This window comes from Mirounga leonina, unplaced genomic scaffold (genome assembly GCF_011800145.1).
Source record: "Mirounga leonina isolate KUSES-001 unplaced genomic scaffold, KU_Mleo_1.0 Mir_115, whole genome shotgun sequence".
In the NCBI taxonomy this organism is placed as follows: Eukaryota; Metazoa; Chordata; class Mammalia; order Carnivora; family Phocidae; genus Mirounga; species Mirounga leonina.
The window spans coordinates 97096750-97116961 of NW_023270268.1; the positions used below are offsets into that span (position 1 = coordinate 97096750).

General features: G+C 45.8%; 1 protein-coding gene across 1 annotated transcript in view; it reads right to left on the reverse strand.

The window, feature by feature from the left end:
* The window catches only part of SIDT1 (SID1 transmembrane family member 1), a 91047-nt gene that overhangs the window by 9318 nt on the left and 61517 nt on the right, over positions 1 to 20212 (reverse strand). Inside the window, exons 11-20 of the mRNA XM_035000155.1 lie at positions 15341 to 15412; positions 13934 to 14079; positions 12970 to 13043; positions 11889 to 11955; positions 9894 to 9967; positions 8782 to 8905; positions 8475 to 8592; positions 6061 to 6197; positions 5320 to 5428; positions 1118 to 1194 (exon numbers count right to left, since the gene is read on the reverse strand). Coding sequence (XP_034856046.1) covers positions 1118 to 1194; positions 5320 to 5428; positions 6061 to 6197; positions 8475 to 8592; positions 8782 to 8905; positions 9894 to 9967; positions 11889 to 11955; positions 12970 to 13043; positions 13934 to 14079; positions 15341 to 15412 — 998 coding nt within the window. The remainder of the gene's footprint in view (positions 1 to 1117; positions 1195 to 5319; positions 5429 to 6060; positions 6198 to 8474; positions 8593 to 8781; positions 8906 to 9893; positions 9968 to 11888; positions 11956 to 12969; positions 13044 to 13933; positions 14080 to 15340; positions 15413 to 20212) is intronic.

Sequence of the window (20212 nt, forward strand, 5' to 3'; positions counted from 1 at the left end):
GGAAATCTCTGTATTTTCTGCTCCATTTTTTTGTGATCCTAAAAAGTGGCTCTAAAAAAATAGTCTATTAGAAAAAAAAAAAAAAGACAGCCTGCGTCACTTAATGTAAGCAAGTAAACAAAACATTAATTGCTCTTCCTGGCTCACAGCTAAAGCATGCTTAACTCTCAAAATACTCACAGGTCCTACTGCATTTTTAAGTTCTCCTGTGAATAAAACCCTTCAGCCTCAATCCCTTCAATTTTTAGTGCCTATAGCTCCTGCCCAAGCTCTAGAGGGCTGAAATATTCTCATATTCCTTTATGTAAACTTCCTTGGATCGTAAACTATGAGCAGGTACTTAGGGAACTCCTGTGTGCCAGGCCCAAACACATCACCAGTTCTGGTCACAGCACCCTGTAAAGGGTGGGGCAGTGACTCAAGGGACGTATGTGACCTTCCCAAGGTCACTGGCCAGTGAGTCGAGATAGAGCTGGGACCAGCGCCCCAGTCCCTCTGTTCCATGGAGCAATGTACAATATACTGAAAACAATGATGGTGAATTTTTAGGACTTGTATTTCAGCCACTAAGTAATAACCATCATTTTGAAAGAATATTCTTGCCCACTGTAAAAATCAAACAATGTATAAAAATCAAACAAATGTATAATGTGGAAAGCGTAAGGTCTTACTGAAAGCAACTGGAGTGAGAGGTGCCCCGGTTTGCTTGGGACAGGCCTGGTTTGAGCCTGCTGTCTTGGTACAATTACTGAGTGGGTGCTCTTTTCCCTTCCCCAAGCGAAATAATCATACCTCTTTGGATGATTTTATACACGGAGGCCCTGCCTTGATCCTTCCCCACGGCAATTGTCACTGTTTAGTAGTTTTCTATGTATACACATATGTTCTCTGTATACACTAGCAACATTTCATGTGTAAAAATAGATCCATCCCAGCTTGCTTTTTCATGAGCGAGAAGAGTAAATAACATGCTTCTTCCCCCTAACTGGACCTCAGCCACCCTGGGCCATCTGGCTCTCTTGATTTAGGGAACCTGAGTGTCTGCCCCGAGCCTGCCCCTTCTCCTGTTCCCTGGTTCTCTGGGAGAAGGTCAAGGCACACCGGAGCATGCACGTACCATGTACAGAGGCCGGCCGCACTGCTGGATGAAGTCCGTGTAGAACACCATCGAGGCCCGTCGGAAAATCCCCAAGTCTGCCGATGACACAGTTGCATGGTAAGGCCGAGTCAGAGGTCATACAAAATACTCCCATATGGCCCAAGCTTGGAGGGCCAAGATGATGTCGACTTCACCTTAATGCTTTGCACACCTAACAGGTCAGCAATACATGTTGGCCTTAAAAAACAGAGCCTGTGGCCCCCGGAGCTGTCCCGTAAGGCAAGAGAGATCCAGGCATCGCCCTGCAGAAAGGCAGGTGAGGTGGATACAGTAACAAGCGCTCACCAATAATCTGGGCAGCTGACCAGCCCTTCTGCGGTCTCCTTCGGCTAAGATTCCCTTTGCTTACAGTTTACTCCAGTGCTGTTTCCTTCAGAGCAGAGAGGTAATGGGGCCCCTCAAGCTGCCTTAAAACATCTGCCCTCTCTATAGAGGATGGGAATCTTAGCTTGCAAAAATTCTACTCTGTATTTCCCTGTGTGGTTATAAGTCAGTAAGAACTGAACTCAAGCGTCCTAAAGTCTAAGAAGCATGCTCAGAAAGCCTAAACTTGTGCGGAAGCTGGAATCAAAGGGATGTAAGTTAAGATGGCAAGAAAAAGATACGGAAAGAATTTTTAAATGCAGTCCTTCAAAAGCACAGGATGAAACACACCAAGTGTTACGATTGTTGTATGAACAGAGTGAGGGTCGCGGGTGGAGCTGTCTTTCTGGGAGCTGTCTACCCTTGCACACATCACCTGGAAGGCTGGGGTCTGCTCAAAGCAAGCATTTCCGTGGGGGTGGACCCCAGCTCTGTTGTGAATGCTGTCCCCCTTCACGCCTACCCCTGGGGTCAGTGGAACCAGACCTCACTAGACCGGATATGCTGAGGGATGGAGGGGGGAGGGGTGGGTCCATGCACTAGCCCAGGAGAGGTGAGGGGCAGGCTGGGTTGGAGTGTATCCCTGCCCCTGAGCCCCTCTCTGCCACCCTCCATCCCCCCACTGATCCTGCCCAAGCTGGAAGGGGCATTCAGGGAGCAGCCTGGCAGGACAGCCCGGCGGGTGGCTTTGTTAAGAAAACAACCGAGAACCCTGGGAAGGGTGACTGAACGTTACCTGAATCAGACACGTCTGAATCAGTGGGAAGCAGAGAAGAAATGAGAAAAGAAAATGACATAAGAAAGTAGCCAAACAGGTAAACTCCTGGTCATTTTGTTTTTCTCTCAAAATGATGACTTTCATTTTCTTTTCCAATTGAGAAAAAAATAACGTTTGCTCATCACAGAGAACACAGAATCTTTCTGCCCTGGCTCAAACATTCCCAAGTCCACTATTCCTCAAAGAGGGAAGCAGACATTTGTCGTCCCCATCTCCTTTGGGCACCACTTGCAATGTGCACTCCGTCCTCTCTCATGAGCAATCCCTGCCGTGCCTTTCTCCGGCTAGTCCGGCTAGCACAGTTGTGATCTGGGCAAGTAGCTCTATCGCTTTCTGTCCTCCTTATGAAATGCTCTGCCCCATCGCTACTGTCTTTCCTGTGTCCACGTTCATTTCAGGTGTGGCCTGAGGGCCACAGAGAAGGGTGTATGTCATTCTAGAAAGCAGAAGCAGCTTATAAAATGGGCAGAGAGAGGCTGGTGTTGGCTGAGCCACTGTCCACTACCCAACTTCCTGTCTTTGGACTAAGTTTAGTTGTGACCATTGTCACCGTAGAACGGCATATTTTCCTTTAGACGCTGGTAAATCTGTGACCACTTGAGGAAGACTCCCTGGGTCGAGAAATTGAACATACTCAGTGATGCTGTGCGCTGGCTGTCCAGCATTTACTTTGGCTACGCCTCTGTCCTGCACTGTGGCCCCTGGGAGGCAGACTGCAGGACCCTGTAAGTGGATTTGCTCCCTCTCTATGGATTTGGACAATGGGAAACCCCAGCAGGAGACTGGAGGGGCTCAGGAAGGAGAGTGAGCGTGGAGTGTTCATCCACCTGGAGCCCTCCCTGTGAGGTTGCCTCAGACTGGCCCATGTCTGTCAACTAAAGGTCACTGTTTCTTTCAGAGTGACTTCCTGTCCTTCCACATTTTGGTAACCACTCCCTCCCTGTTCTTTGGGCTCTCCTCCTCCTGACCCCAGGTTGCTAGGCTACCTCATTCACTCTCCTCTACCCCAACCTTGTCTAATGAATGGTCCCTTTGTGATTAAATCTTCCATCTTTGTGTGTGACATCTTTTTCCTGGTGAGACCCTCCAGACTACCACATGGTCATAATATAATACATTACATTTCTCCTTTTTTTTGTTTTTTAAGATTTTATTTATTTATTTGAGAGAGAATGAGATAGAGAGAGAGAGCATGAGACAGGGGAGGGTCAGAGGGAGAAACAGACTCCCTGCTGAGCAGGGAGCCCGATGCGGGACTCGATCCCGGGACTCCAGGATCATGACCTGAGCCGAAGGCAGTTGCTTAACCAACTGAGCCACCCAGGCGCCCTACATTTCTCCTTTTTAAGAAGGTAAACTAATACAGTATGGCAAAATCGTATGGGGCAAAAGTGGTACAAATATACTAAAAGCTCCCTATGTATTAATCATGGTCACTACCGTTTCATTTTTCTGTATTCAAGTTTGTTTTTCCAACTCTGGGAGAACCCAGGCGCAGCCAGAACAACTGTGCTTCAGATTACTTTCCTTTTCAAAGTTGACTTTGTATGACTTCACTCACCTTTGAGTCTAGAGGTTGGGGCGTGACCAGAGCCCCCAACCAAAATGCTCTATACAACCAGTTAGCGATGCTTCCACTGGGCAACTTGAAGATACACTGGGTATGTTAACGCCAAGGACAAATCTACTGACTGAGCCCAAGGGGAAAACTAAACTGCCAAAATTGTTTTATTCAACTTTCTAATCTTAAAGCTACTTGTTTATGTAGAATCATTCTTAGACCTGGCCATATTTTAAAGGCCCTCGCTCCCCAGTGAGTGAAGGGTCTGCCAGGCAAGGGAACTACTCCTTCTCCTTCTGGGCCACATTCTGAATTCCCAGACCCCAGAATTCCCTGCCCAGATGGACTTGAGTCCATTCACAGAGCCTACGTAGCCCCCTTCCTCCATCGACCTTCCTGAGGGCAGACGGCGCTGCAAGAGTGAGCACCTCTAGGGGCAAAGAGCGGCTACCTGGATGTTGGGCAAGAATGTTCATGTACATACCTGTGAGAGCCCTCAAGATGCAGGACAGAGCCAGAGTGGAAAGAAAAGACTGGTAGGGGCTGGGGACCAGCTATGTTCTGGAGTGTTCTTGAGGAACTGACAATGTTGAATTTGAACCTGCACCTTCTAGGCTATCATGAAGGCATATTATATTTATCAGTTTGTTGGTCTTCCTTCCTTCCTTCCTTCATGTATTTAATAGTTTTTTTTTTAGTCTGCTTTACAACTTAAAAATTTTTACACATGATATGTGGGCTTGTATTTACAATCTTGCTTTGGGCTCTGCAAATATTAGGGATGGGACTATGTTTATATATAATTATTTTTCTTGAAATATACAGAAGAATATTTAAGTCGGACTTCCTGGCCCCTTAAAAGGACTGGGGAAATTTAAATGCTCTACAATGACTCAACTCTGTTCCCACATATAACAACTGATGGCAGCAGATCAGAAGCTGACTTCCATGGGGCAGTCAGTGCTCTAACGTGATGTGTGTACATTGTTGGGGGGAGTTCAGCAGGTGTCCCGTCTGTTGAGAATGGTAAGTCTCAAAACATTCGTCCCAGTCCCAGAGTTTGAAAACCATATATAATTCATTCTTGATAACCATTTAGCCTGCTCAGAGAAATGCTCCTTTTAGAAGGTACAAACGGAAAACGATTTCTGTAGGTGCAATGAGTGGCGTGATGAGCACACCATTCTTCAAACACACTTTCTCAGAGTGCTCTGAGTTATAAAGCACTGGGACTTGGAGCTGGAGGTCGGCCTCAGTCTGAGGTATGGCAAGCCTACTTCTCAGCTGAAAAGAGAACTAGTGGCAACAGCTCATTGTGATCCTGTACAGGAAAAGTTATTAAACCCAGAATTCAGAGCCCGTGTTCATGATGACCAGCTTACCGTTTAGGGTAAGCAAAGACAATGCTTTCTTGGTACATTTATCAGTGTGTTTAGTGTAGAGTGACAGGTGACTCACCGATCTTGAAACGACCCATGTAGTAGATCTGGGTGCTGAGGGCCAGGGACGCCAGGACATGGATCACAGAGAAGATGACCCAGAACCACACGTCATTTTTTCCAAACACCTAGGAGTAAAGATGGAAGTTATCTTCATCTGGGGTGCGCCCCACAGAACTCACGAAAATCATTCTGTCTCTCATGTATGCATCTGGAGTCAAAACCCCAGCTGTGCATGCATTGTGGTGTCCCCTCACTTCTGTGAGCTCACTGGAATCTTACTGCACGAAAATGGACGGCCGCCTGGCCAAATGACAGCGGGAGAGGGAAGAGACGGGGGAGGCACCGAACAGCAACAGCGAAGGGGCAACAGGTCTAGAGCTGGGGGCGAACGCTCTTCAAACAACTGCACCCAACCCACACGTGTCCCTGCACATTCCACGAGTGGCGTCTACTCAGTCTGTCTCTCCAATCAGCTTGTACATCTCGGCGCCGATCTCACGTGAGTCAGGTCCCAGCTTGACCGAGACACTCTGCAGCACGCGCTCTACAGGTGCCTCTTCCATTATTAGAGATAACTAGCTCATTAAGTCAATAAAATGCCACAAAGTGACCCACAGTGGCTGCCTATCAGGAACCGAGGACTGTGATTCATTCAGACCTGTTCCCCTGAGGTCCAGCAGACAAACAACGGAAAACCTCCCCAGGGGCGCGCTTGGAAAACGGGGCTGAAGGCTGTGGGGGGGCGGGGGACACGAACCACTCCGAGGACAGTGAGCGTGATGACGGCCGCGAAGGAGGCGTAGGCGGCGTAGGCACTGGCATTGATGTCCGGGTGACGGGTCTGGTAGAGCTTCAGCATGCAGAGGCCGGCGATCATATACATGAAGGAGGTGTCTGAGGGCACACGGGAGGAGCCCAAACAGTCAGGATCCAGCAGGCAACAGAGTTTCTCTTGAGCTTGGGAAGCCCCTGCCTTCAGGCCCTGGAGTATTTGCTGCCCTCAGACTATGTGGAGACCTCCAACATGACAGCCTCCATGGGCACGTTCTCTAGCCAGACCCTATACACTCCACTTCTAAACCCCTCCGATGCTGCTCCTAGTTCACCAAAGCCAGGTATCTGATCACATGATAAATAATTGACTGTCCCCACTTGCAGGGAAATTTGTGTTTAAATGTGTTCAGCAGCTATAACAGGAGTCCATACTGATAACGATTAGGGCGCTGGGACAATACAAAGAATCCTAGGTGGGTGTCGAAGGTCCTTATCAGCGTCCCGAAATAGAACCACATTGATTGCTGCTCATACATAGCTTTACAGCCAAGGGATGGAAGACAGCTAGAAATTAAATGGGGCGTAGCTGCATGAGAGCTGCATGGAAATGCAAATTAAAACAACAAGGCAAAGTCCATATTACTCAAGAATGTAGCAAAACATTTAAATGTCGGACAATAACACGTTCGTGATGATGTAGGGAAATGGGAACTCTCAGGCAGCTGGTGGGAGTAGAAATTAATACTCTGTAGAAACTGGGACGTTTTTGGCAAAATGGAAGATGCATGACCCAGGTGACTCCAAAATTCTAGGTCTAGGTGTCCCAGGGAACCTCTCCCACGTGTTCCCTGTGGCCCCATCTGCAACAGCAACGTGCCAGAGACAACTGCATGGTGTTCCACGGGGGAACTGATAAATGTAGAGTACATATTTTTATTACAGAAGATGACAGTCCTTAAAAATGAGTGAATCGGATGTCCTTGATTCAATATTGATAAATCTTGAAAACATATTGTTGGATGAAAAAAGAAGTTACAGAACATAGTGTGATAAGTAAATATTAATTTACTACAGACGTAGTAAAATTATAAAAACAAACGGGACTGATAAATATCGAATTAGTCATAGCTGTTGCCTCTGGGGAAGGAGGGAGGGGAATAAGTTTGGAAAGCAGTTCAAAGAACCTCAACTTTATCACAGCGTCTTAGTTCCTAAAAGGTCGATTTAAGGCAAATATTTTTAAATGTTGGTATTTGTTCTGAGTGGTGACTGATACTGTTCTCTGTAGTTTTTTTCTACTAAAAATGTTTCTAATTAAAAAAAATTAAATGTGACAGAGAATTTCTGTGGTGTTCTGGGTTCATAGACAGAGGCTGGAACACAAACATGAAAACGGCTGTTCTTAAAATTTGTATCCTTGAGTGTGGGGGTCACGGTTAATTGCCTACTACTAGCAACAGCTCTTCCCTTCCTCCTTCCCGACAGCATATCAGTACTAACTCAAATATCTTAGCCCCATTTTCAATTCAGAAATGCATGCCTTTCCAGCCTATTTGTTTCAGCAAAGCTACTCCAACCCCTGGTTCCATGGATGGGTCTCACTGGTTTAAGATAACGCCCCTCCTTTGCCACCGTGATTGCTGTACCAACCCAGGCTCGAGCTAACCAGCACCTAGGGAAAAATTCTGGAATGGGCTCGTGACATTTAAACTACCTAGGTGTGGAAGAACATTCTCTGAGGGTTTTTGGCAAAGAAGTTTCCTCGCTCTTAAATAAAGGCTCCTGGAAACCAGCTTGCTGCATCCACCAAACATCATGAAGTAGAGACAGGAAGCCAGGACCTGCTGTAGCTATTCTTGCCATCATGAGTTTCCTAAAAGCCTGAGGATAAAATCAGCCTACAGGCCGAGCCCAATCCAAGGGATCAAAGAGAACCGGAGCCAGAGCGGCCTGAGGAATCAATCACAAGCCTTTCCCACCTTTGGATTTTCAGAAGGTGAGCTGATAATTGTCCTTATTGTTTAAACCAGTTGAACTGGGCTTTCTATTATTTTCAACCCAAAGCAGTCTAATTGCTAAGTTAGGCCAAATTATACTAAGGGAACTTTCCAGATGTCTGTTGGTGGATTCTATCTGCCCTGCTGCCTAATGCTTAGCCCATTGCCCACCTGCAGATCTAACCATGGGATCATCATTCAATGTTGAGCCTTTTCTAGTCTGAAAGGTGGTCAGAGAGAAAAGATGGTACAACATGTGGAAACCATGCCCAGTGAGGAGATGCCCTCAAATCACTTTAGCTCACATAAAATATCATTTAATTCTTGCATGCATTTGGGGAGGGCCCCAGGACAAGACTCCTATAACTCAAATCTGTGTGTTGATGGAAATTCTAATTACCGAATTGGAAGTTGGAGTAATTAGGGCAGACATGGTAACAAGCACTGAGCACTCCTTCCATGATCAATGCGATGCCCATTGCATAGAAAACACCAAAGTGTTTAGGAATCCCATACTCCTGAAAGAGGAGAAAGCGTGGTCAGTGGAAAGACACCAATTGGTGATATAGCCATAGAATCTGGAAACCCAAGCTTTTCACATAACCCACCACCACACGATCCAGCCAGATGTCCCTCCCCTTTGCAGATACTGTGTGGAACATGACCCTTCCTAGCTCCCACATCTGATTTACCCACCCTCTCCTCACCATGGCAAAACTGTCCTTGGCTTCCAGGGCTCTGTGATGGAGAATGTCCCGGTGCAAGACAATCAGCAGGAACAGGAAACCCAGGAGCACGTAGCCCAGGTTACTAAAAATGTTGTTGAAGGCACTAAGAGATGAGAGAGAAACCATGAGAGAGTCCAGGCGATCCCAGAGATTTGGAGAATGAATGAATGAATGCATGAATGAATACATGAATGAGTGAGTACTCTCAGCATTCCATGTTTTCCGCCCAGCCCTATCATCAGATTTCACGACTGGCAAATCATGAGAGATCATCTTTAACCTCACTCCTTTATTTTAGGATGCCTAGCCTGTGATGTGTCCGTTTCTGCTCTGGGATGCCTGATTGGCTTCCCTAACCCTCACCCAAGCCTCTCTTATCCTGATGGCACTGATATGGGATGAATCCTGGCAAACAGCTGCTCCCAGGATGGGCAGCTTGGCCAAGAGTTTCAGCTACACCGTGAGAGGGAACTCTCATAGCCGGACCCATGCTATGTGTGTCAACATTCAGCTCTGTAACCGTGAAGGGTCAGCTGGTCATAGCCAGCTGCTTTATTTCAGGAAACGGAGGCTACTTTACTTCTGGGACAAGAAGCCCGGCTCCAACCGCCAGGCGAATGCTCTTTCCACTTCACCATGTTCTGGTGGGCAGAGCATGGCCTTGGAGGCAGCAGGCCCGGGTTCGAGTCCTGACAGCATTAACCGTCGAGGGACCTCCCACAACAAGTCCTTACCTTTCTAAGCCTTAGCATCTTCATCTGAAAATGGGAGTAATAATAATCCTATCTATTTTATGAGGTTGTTCAATGGACTAACACAGGAGCCCCTCGTATGACGCTCACGGATGAGTGTCATCACAGCTGGGACCTGCTCTTTTCAAAAACATCCCTGCCCTCTTCTCAGCTGGTTATTCTTAGGAATACAGGAATGAGAGGAGCACATCTGGTCTCAAAACTTCTAGATTTCATCCTTCTTTACCCTTGACTGGGGTAGTTTTCCATGGTTGTTTTTAGTATTTTTAAAAACTGACATCGCATCACCCAGAAAGGAACCTGTAAATGCCTCACGGGCAACCAGAGGACGGGGCTCACCTCAGGACGCCCAGGGGGTGGGCACAGAGGAAGTTGTAGTAGCATATGTCCTGATTGCCCGTGGTGTTTGCCACCTGCAAAATCAAGAGTGAGAAGAGGAGCTGCATGTTTCCCCATCTGCTGAGCCCAGCCTGAAATCACAAAAGGCAGGCACTGAGCACAGTGATTTGCCACATAACCAGTGTTCCTTCTCAGCCGAGGACAGGTCATCGTCTGCCCCCTTCACATAGCACAGGCTTATTAGGACTGTCATGATATGTTCTATTTTCGAGATGCATGTGGAAGGGTATGGAGCTGTCCCATGCTGTGCGTGGAAGTGCTAACCACGGGGCAAGTCAACATGAGGAGGTGTGTGTTCAGTTTTCTATATTTATCACCATCTCTATCATTGAGAACCTTCCCAGCTCTATCTTCTGACAGGGCCCTGAGGTACTCAGAGAATACTGAGATTACAAGCAGTGGTGCCCAAACCTCATAAAAGTCCTTCTCCTCATCCCATAGTAAGTATGGAATTGGCTAAATATTATTAGACCATTGCTTTTCAAACGTGGCTATACATTAGAATCACTGGGGTTTAATCAATACTGATGCCTGGCTCTACTCTCAGAGACTTGGATCTAATTTGGTATGGGGTACAGCGTGGACACCAGGATTTAAAAGCTTCCCAGGTGATTTTGATGCACAGCAGTTTGAGAGGCACTGCCTTAGAAACACCGTCAGCCTCATCCTTTTTATTTATTTATTTTTTATTTTAAAGATTTTTAATTTATTTTTTGACAGAGAGACAGAGAGAGACAGAGAGAAAGGGAACACAAGCAGGGAGAGTGGGAGAGGAGAAGCAGACTTCCTGCAGAGCGGGGAGCCCGATGCGGGACTCGATCCCAGGACCCTGGGATCATGACCTGAGCCGAAGACAGACGCTTAACGACTGAGCCATCGAGGTGCCCCCAGCCTCATCCTTTTTTTTTTTTTTTTGAAAGATTTTATTTATTTATTTGACAGAGAGAGACACAGCGAGAGAGGGAACAGAAGCAGGGGGAGTGGGAGAGGGAGAAGCAGGCTTCCCGCAGAGCAGGGAGCCCGATATGGGACTCGATCCCAGGACCCTGGGACCATGACCTGAGCCGAAGGCAGTTGCTTAACAACTGAGCCACCCAGGCGCCCCAGCCTCATCCTTTTTAAGTAGGCTTTCTGTATGTAATAAATGCTAGAGATGGTCCTTAAGTGATCTGGACCCCAAGGTTCTATGAAGGAGTAATGAGGATTCTCAAGATGCTTTAATTATTATCTTTATTTTTTTTTTACTTTTAGTTCTTATTTTATATTTTTTTTAAATTTGAGTATCTTATTGGTTTTGTAAAGCTGTTTTTAGTTTTATAAAAAATATTTACCCTCGGGGCGCCTGGGTGGCTCAGTTGGTTAGGCGACTGCCTTCGGCTCAGGTCATGATCCTGGAGTCCCGGGATCGAGTCCCGCATCGGGCTCCCTGCTCGGCAGGGAGTCTGCTTCTCCCTCGGACCCTCCTCCCTCTCATGCTCTCTCTATCTCATTCTCTCTCTTGCAAATAAATAAAAAATTAAAAAAAAAATATTTACCCTCAACGAGAGGGCACAGGCTAAATTACACACCAGGTTTCTTTGTTTTGGTCTGGAACTTTATTTACTCCATCCATTACCCCTTGATAATCAGAAGTTCAGCCTGGTAAATGGCAGATATAGTTGATAGATATTATGACTGAATGAGCATAAGGCAATACCTTCAAATTGGGTGACAAAATAATATAAGAGGTCCCAAGCCCTTCTGTGATAAAACAGTTGGGAACTGGATATAAAGGTCCATCAAAGATGAAGCAATGGACAAGTCCAATTGGAACTGAAGGGGGAAATTCATATTTGGACTGAGCTCAAGTGATATATACTTTTCTCTGTAAGTCATAGCAAAGATCTCTCCCTGCAGTATGAAAGCTGGGCTTCTGGGCTTCTGGGTAATACTTACTATCTGGTAGGTGATGACCAGCTGGATCACAGGCAGTGCATAAAACACAGCAATGGTGACGATGTTCCTAAGCAGGCAGAAAGAACAGGAAATAGTTTTCCAAATTACCAATGGAATCTTTGCTCAATTTTTAAAAAAAGAATCCTTCCACCCCATAACTCCCTAGTTAACTTGTAAAAGTAATTAGAAACTGATTAATAGAGTTCCTGTCTCTCCAGAGTTCCACAACTACAATCATTGGTAAAACTATAAATAACACTTGCTTCTGCTTTACCCAAATTATGGATGAGGATGTTGTCTGATTGAAAGTGATCAGAGTGTAAGTAATGGGAGATGGATCGCATGAAGGGATGTGGCTCTCTTAGATACCTCTTAGTTCCAAAATGATGGTCCCACTATGAAATTCCCCACTGTCCCTTGCTTCCCTTGACCGTCTGTACCCAAGTAAAAGGGCGTCCTTCCAGAGAAAAGAATGGAAGAGCTATCACAGCATCAGCTTGGGGTTTCTGGGGGTGGTGCAGGGTGCGGGGTGGGAGGTGGGGGGGTGTCTCTTGCCAGGCGGCTCAGCCTCTCGGGTTGGAGAGAGGATGCATCTGGAAGTGCTTGACCACCACAGGGCAATTTATCACTGGCTGGGGTACCATCTCCTCTCAGGGTGGTTTCCAGCTACTCTGAGATGCTGTAGACCTCTAGTCCCCGAAATCACTGGCTCTTCTAAGATCCAGGCTGGGTGAGAAGACAGAATACATATTAAGAACATAAAGGCTCCAGTTTAGTGTGTCTCATGGGAGGTAGTGACAGGTTATTGTTATGTTGTCTTTCTGGAAATGGATTTGGTGTGCTCTCTAGACATGTGGGAGTCCACCATCATTCTCGTTTTTACTTTGTATGTATTTAGTTTAGGGCTGGTTGCCTTTTATAGTTTATTTTTGTTTTTCTTATGGAATGTGGCATGAATTCTCGGAACATCTACACCGTTGCCTCATTATACAGAAGCTGGTGCCATAAGTGATTGTGGCTTTTACTAAGAAAACTTTCATTTTATTCAAGGGAACTGTGGTCCTAGCAATCATCCACTCACCAAAAATAAATCTTATATTTTTTGCTGATAATTCTCCGGTCCTTCCGGGACAGATCTGACAGGAAAAGGAACACCTAGGATACCAAATAAAAAGAGAATGCAAAACTGTACTTGGCTTTTTTGGCAGAAGATACAAAGGAGAGCTTTACAAAATTTCAATCCAATACCTCGCTAGGGATTAAAAACATTTAATAAAACTTTTCTTTCAATTTTTTTTTTCACAATACCTCAGTAAAAATCCTAGTATTTTCTCTGAAATAGTAAGAATCGGCTGATGCGGAAAAACTACTGGGAGTCTCAAATGCTTCATATATCTCAGGAACTGGTTTTCGGTTTTCAGAGATGTCCAGTGTGTGGTTCTCGAATGACAGGATTGAAACTGGGCAATCTACTTTCATCTCTCTTACTGGCTACAACACAATAAAATAAATATATGCCAGAAAGAAATGGGCTTTATTCCTAAAGGATGTTATGTGCAGAACCAGGGAGTTTTCCCAGGTATACCCCTCAGTGAATCTTTTCTTCCATTTGCTGGATCCCTTCCTCCTTTATGGTCCTCAGTCAGCCACTTCAGACCCTGAGTGGTGGTGTCGTTGTTGCTGTTGTTGTTGTTTAAAGTTTTATTTATGTAAGTAATCTCTACACCCAACATGGGGCTTGAACTTACAACTCAGAGATCAAGAGTAGCATGTTCTTCTGGCTGAGCCAGCCAGGCTCCCCCAGACCCCGAGGATCTGGAATAAAATGCTCTGTTCTCCTAAATGCTCTCACTTTCTTCCTCCAGAAAGAAATGCTAATTAGCAGAGTATTGTTTATAGTCTGTACTTATGTTTTATCTCAAAAGCCCTCAGGGAAGTTTGGTTTTCCCTTGAAAGGAAAAAATAAAGGAAACTGAGGCTTGCTGAAGGTGTATTTGACTGTTGAACTTTCTGCCCTTGCCCAGAGTTTGGCCAAGCAGAGATACCTTGGTCCGGATGATGTTCTTATCACTCTCAATGTCTGGCAAGGTGTCGAAGTCACTCTCCTCCACGGAGCTGTCTGTGTCTGACTGGAACGTCTGCCCACTATTGGGGGAGGACATCTGCCTGCCAGGACTGGAACTTGACCCCTCTGAAACAGAGAAAACTCAGCTGCCTTCCAGAGCTAGGATGGACCCATGCAGCCCATTCCTCTCTGCAAAAAAGCACAGTGCTGACTCATTCTTGCAGATGTGCTGGTAAAAATGAACTCCTTACCCACAATACATGTGCTTTCTCTCAATTCCTCCTCAGTGGACTTCTAATTGTCTATCTCTAGGGCCAAATACATATTAAGAACATAAAGGCATCTGCTCTGATAAAGTATCTGGATGCAAAAAATAAGATTATGCTTATATGTCATGTTTCATATTTTAAAATATGAACATAAATATATAAACATATACATGCACAGTTTTGTATAGCATCTACCACATATCCGTGTAAGCACACACATATCCAGCAGCTAGACATTGCTCGTGGAGAAAGTATTTGTACACCGAAATCCCCCACATGCCGTATCTATGATTATATAATGAGAACAACACTCTCGGGGAGAAGAGTCCTTGTGTTCTCGTGAATGTTTCCCAGAGCAGATGGGAATTTGCGCAGCTTGATGAGCACATGAGCTGAGCCTACCTTCCGCTTTATTTCTTCTGTTCAGAGTGTTAAAAAAAAAACCCCAAAAAACCCACCACAACAAAACCCTGTTCTTACGGAGCCAGAAATAAGTAGCCTGCATGAAACCCACATGCTTCTCAACGTTACAGCACCACCCGAGCAGGAATAAGGACTCCCCGCCCCTCTGCCCTGACATTTTAAGCGCACCATTCGTAGACCCACAGGAACTGTCTCCTTCAGGCCACGCAATGAACCCTGGGGCGTTGCCATGTGAATGACTAGGGTCAGCTATGAAGTTATAGCCAGAACGAATGACTGATACAGGCTACAGCCACGTTCACCTGCAGCAGAGCCTTAGTCTTCTGATCACCCTTACTCCACCAAAACCTAAGAATGAAACAGCTCGTCAATTGACGTCAGGCTCCTTGACGTTGACTCTGACACACTGTTCATGCCCCAAACTCAGGCCGGGTATGAAAACATCCCCACGGGATGTTTCCCACAGTAGGGAATTCGGCTCACGTGTGGCTGGCACAGAAGAACAAAACTGGAGAGAGTTAGAGCTGGAAGGAGCCTTCCAGATCACCCAACCGATTCATGTCATAAAGAAAAGACAGTCTCACATGATGACTGCCTTGCCCACTCTTGGTCAGTAGTGGCTGGAGGGCCCTTTGTATCCTATTCTCTGGAGAATTAGGAAATACTTCAGTGAATGGACTCATTGTAGGAAATACCTATTGCCCCGTAATTGCTTCCTTCAGGGGTGCCGGCAGCAATGGGATGTGACACCGCCGTATTTCCAGAGCCTGTTGGAAAGAAACACAAAAAGGCCAATGCTTTACGTCCAGCTGCCGAAACAAAACAACACAACTCTAAGTAGCTTGAATCATAAGGCCACAGCATTTTAAACTTGATTTTCTTTCTACCCTAATAATACAAGACTCACCAAACTTGACCTGGGGGCCAAATCTAGCCTGCCACCTGTTTTTGTACGGCCCTTGAAGTCAGAATGGTTTTAAAATTTTTAAATGGTTGTGCTCGCTTCGGTAGCACATATACTAAAATAAACAGTTGGGGAAAGAAATCAAAAGAAGATTTCATGACAGGTAAAAATTACATGAAATTCCAATTTCAGTATTCATATATAAATTTCTATCAAAACACAGCCACAGTCTTTGGGTTCTTCTATGGCTGCCTTTGGCTATGGCGGAAGAGTTGAGAAGTTGCGACAGAGACGTCTAACATATTTGCTCTTTGGCACCTTACAGAGAAAAAATCTTCTGGTTCCTGCCTGAAGGGATTGCAGAATCGCAAGAACAAAGGGGCAGAGGTCCTAAAATCACTTGGAGGAAGGCCGCCACTGAATGGAAACATAGAAATAAACTTCTCTGATGAAAGCACTGTAATTTGGAGGTGTTTAAAATAGCATTTAGCAGTACCCTGACTATCGGCCGGATGAGCCCAGATAGGCAGGACATTACTGCACTCCTCGGAGCGATGAATGATGACAACTGAGCTAAGGATATGGAAGAATATGAGATATTTTGAGAGAGATTTCTGGATCTGTTGCCAAATGCCTCTTGGCAGGGAGAGAAAAACTGAATAAGATAATGTTCCTCAAACATTTCATTGAGGTACTCCTTCTGGCAGCACAGGGAGCGAACTCATTCCTGAGTCTGGTGGTGTTCTCTGGAGCCAGGCCAGCACAAATATCAGAGAAAAATATCTCCGGACCATCTCCTTGGTTATCAGACAAGATGCTCTTCACTGAGTTTATCCACCTCTGAGGATTAGGCAGAGCTGAACAAGGAGAGGAGAAACCACAAACAAGCAGCTTATCTAGGCCATTTCTCTGACTGACTTAATGCTGCAATGTTTCCAGGAGCCACACTCTGTCTGTGGAGATGCAGGAGAATATTTCTTCACTGCCTCCTGAGCTTTGTCAAGGATCTGGGATCTGGGATATTGTCAGGCTGGTGGGAATTTCAATACTGGATCTTTCTTCTGAGGTGAGGTTGCTTGTACTACATTACAGGCAAAAAAAAGTCTGTGAGTTAACTGGTCAGTCTCACACTGTTGCAGGGAAATATATTTTCAGGGAAGACACATAACTGAGGATATTCTATAATAGCCTCACTGTAAATATATTTCCATTTCTTCACAGAAAATACACTTCGCTGTAGCTTACATTCGTGCTCCAGTACGTAACATGTGGAATGGAACCAAAAGCCTCCAACAGTTCCTCATTTGTCACAGCCAACTCTCTTCATCCAGCTCTTAAACTTCCTCCCACTGGTGAGTAGTAAAAACATTAAAAGCAAGCCCATCTGTAGGCTTTATCATGGTTTTTACTCTTGGTCTGTCCATTCCTTTTCTTCATGAAGAAAAAGAATTAAATCCTGAGTTCAAAATATTTAGCCAGATGATGAAAGATGGCCTAGAGACGCAATTTCCTTCCTCCTTTGGGTAGCGTAGCCAAGAGTGGGCCCAGCTGGATGGCAAGGCCTTTGGCTAACACGGTGTTCCTGGTGGGCAAGGCTGTTCCCAGGCCCTCAGAATGCGGACTCCCTGGCACTGTCCCCAGGCCTGGGGATTCCTTGATCTAGTTCTTCTTTTTTTTTAAAGATTTTATTTATTTATTTTGACAGAGAGAGACACAGCGAGAGAGGGAACGCAAGCAGGGGGAGTGGGAGGGAGAAGCAGGCTTCCCGCCGAGCAGGGAGCCTGATGTGGGGCTCGATCCCAGGACCCTGGGATCATGACCTGAGCCGAAGGCAGACGCTTAACGACTGAGCCACCCAGGCGCCTCAAAATATCTTTTTTTTTTAAAGATTTATTTATTTATTTGAGAGAGAGAAAGCACAGCGGGAGAGGGAGAAGCAGGCTTCCTGCCGAGCAGGGAGCCCGATGCGGGGCTCGATCCCAGGACCCTGGGACCATGACCTGAGCCCAAGGCAGACGCTTAACGACTGAGCCACCCAGGCGCCCTGATCTAGTTCTTATCACTTCAAGAACACAGATGTTCCTTGGCCATTCTTGGGCTCACCCATAAATATGTAACGTGGTGTCAACACCCTCTGAGCTTTCCATCCAACTTCAAGGCAAAGAAGCAGGTTATCCGCAGACGCTTACGTAGGCGATACTACATTTTCTTTGTGCGCAACAGCAGCGTCATGTGGGGCTGTTGTGTAGTTTGGCTCCTTGACCTAGGACAGATCTGGCCATAGTCACAGCACAGAGCTTTGGCTGCTGCTCCTGCTACTGCGACTCCTGACTCTAACGAGTCCCACGTGCTATTCCTGCCACCGCTGGTGCTGCCGCCGTGACTCGTGCTCCCATTGTTGTTACTACGGCGATGACTACTCCTACTACTCCTACTAGTACGACTCCTACTACTACCGGCTAGTGTTTACTGAAAACTTACTGTATGTCAGACACCTTTTAAGTTCTTTACAAGAATTTACTCTTCTAATTTTTCAACAGCCCTATGAGGTGGGTACTACGATCCCCATTTTAAAATAACAAAAGGGAGGCACTTGAGAAATCAGGTGATTTGCCCAGAGTCCCTCAGATCGTGGGTGGAGAGGGGGTTCATTGTACTGGTTTCAGTTATAACTTTTCTTCTTCTTTTTGGGGGGGGGGAGAGAGAGTGTGAGTGTGAGCAGGGGGAGGGTCAGAGGGAGAGGGGAAGGGAGAGTCTTAAGCAGGCTCCACGCCCAGCATGGAGCCCAACTTGGGGCTCGGTCTCATGACCCTGAGATCGTGACATGAGCCCAAACCAAGAGTCATGTGCTTAACCGACTGAGCCACCCAGGCGCCCAAAACGTATCTTCTTTTTTTTAAAAGGATTTTATTTATTTGAGGGAGGGAGAGAGAGCGAGAGAGAGCATGAACACGGGGCGCGGGGGGCAGAGGCAGAGGGAGAAGCAGACTCCCCGCTGAGCAGGGAGCCCGATGCGGGGCTCAATCCCAGGACCCTGGGATCATGACCTGAGCCGAAGGGGCAGACGCTTAACTGACTGAGCCACCCAGGTGCCCCCAAAACTTATCTTCTTAACTGAAAAATAATACAGGGATTTTCCTTCAAAATATGAATGTCTGGCAGCAAGGGTGTTACTTTCATGGAGTGCCCAAGAATATCTTTCAAAAGAGACAAGGAGGTTGAGACTTCTTTGCATCTCCACTATAGTAAGCTGATACTTTAAAGAAGTATCTAAGCTCAACATTTGTTTTTTTTTTTAAAGATTTCATCCATTTATTTGAGAGAGAGAATGAGATAGAGAGAGAGAGCATGAGGGGGGAGGGTCAGAGGGAGAAGCAGACACCCCGCTGAGCAGGGAGCCCGATGCGGGACCCGATCCCAGGACTCCAGGATCATGACCTGAGCCGAAGGCAGTCGCTTAACCAACTGAGCCACCCAGGCGCCCCTCCAAGCACAACATTTGTTTTTAGGTTGTCTACTGCTGTTTGTCGATGATTCTCTATTGGGTCATGCTAATATCTTCGTTCTGTCTAGTTCACTGCGGGGAGTCTCACAGAAACCATGGTGATGGGCTCATCCCAGGTGATGCAGCCTTTTACATTTCCCTCAGTGTCTTTCACATTTTTCTCTTTTCACGCTTAAGCTCCCTCTTTTTAAAAAATTTCTACTCAAGTATAACTAACATACAGTGTTATACTAGTTCCAGGTGTACAACATGATTCAACAATTCTGTACATTACTCAGTGCTCATCGTAAGTGTACTCTTACTCCCCATCACCTATTTCACCCATCACCCCACCCACCTCCCCTCGGGCAACCGCCAGTTTATTTTCTGTATTTAAAAGCCTTTTTTTTTTTTTTATCTCTTTTTCTTTGTTCGTCTGCTTTGTTCCTTAAATTCCACATATGAGTGAAATCATATGGTATTTGTCTTTCTCTGACTGACTTATTTCACTTAGCAGTATACCCTCTAGATCCATCCATGTTGTTGCAAATGGCAGGATTTCATTCTTTTTTATGGCTGAGTAGTATTTTTTTTAAAGACTTATTTACCTGTTTGAGAGAGAGAGAGAGTGTAAAGGGGGAGGGACAGAGGGAAAGAGAAAGAGAGAATCCTGAGGCACAGGATGTGGGGCTCCATCTCACCACCCTGAGATCATGACCTGAGCCGAAACCAGAGTCAGCAGCTTAAAGGACTGAGCCACCCAGGCACCCCTAAGTAATATTCTATCACACACACACACACATGCACAGCCCCCACATCTTCTTTATTCATTCATCTGCCTATAGACACTTGGGCTGCTTCCATAATTTGGTTATTATAAATAATGCTGCAAGAAACATAGGGGTACATATATCTTTTTGAATTAGTGTTTTCATTTTTGGGGGATAAATACCCAGTAGAAATTACTGGATTATATGGTAACTCTATTTTTTAATTTTTTGAGGAATCTCCATACTGTTTTCCACAACAGCTGCACTAGTTTGCATTCCCACCAACAGTGCATGAGGGTTCTTTTTTCTCCATATCCTTGTTGGACACTTGTTATATCTTGCTTTTTTGATTTTAGCCATTCTGACAGGTATGACAGGTATCTTATTGTGGTTTTGATTTGCATTTCCC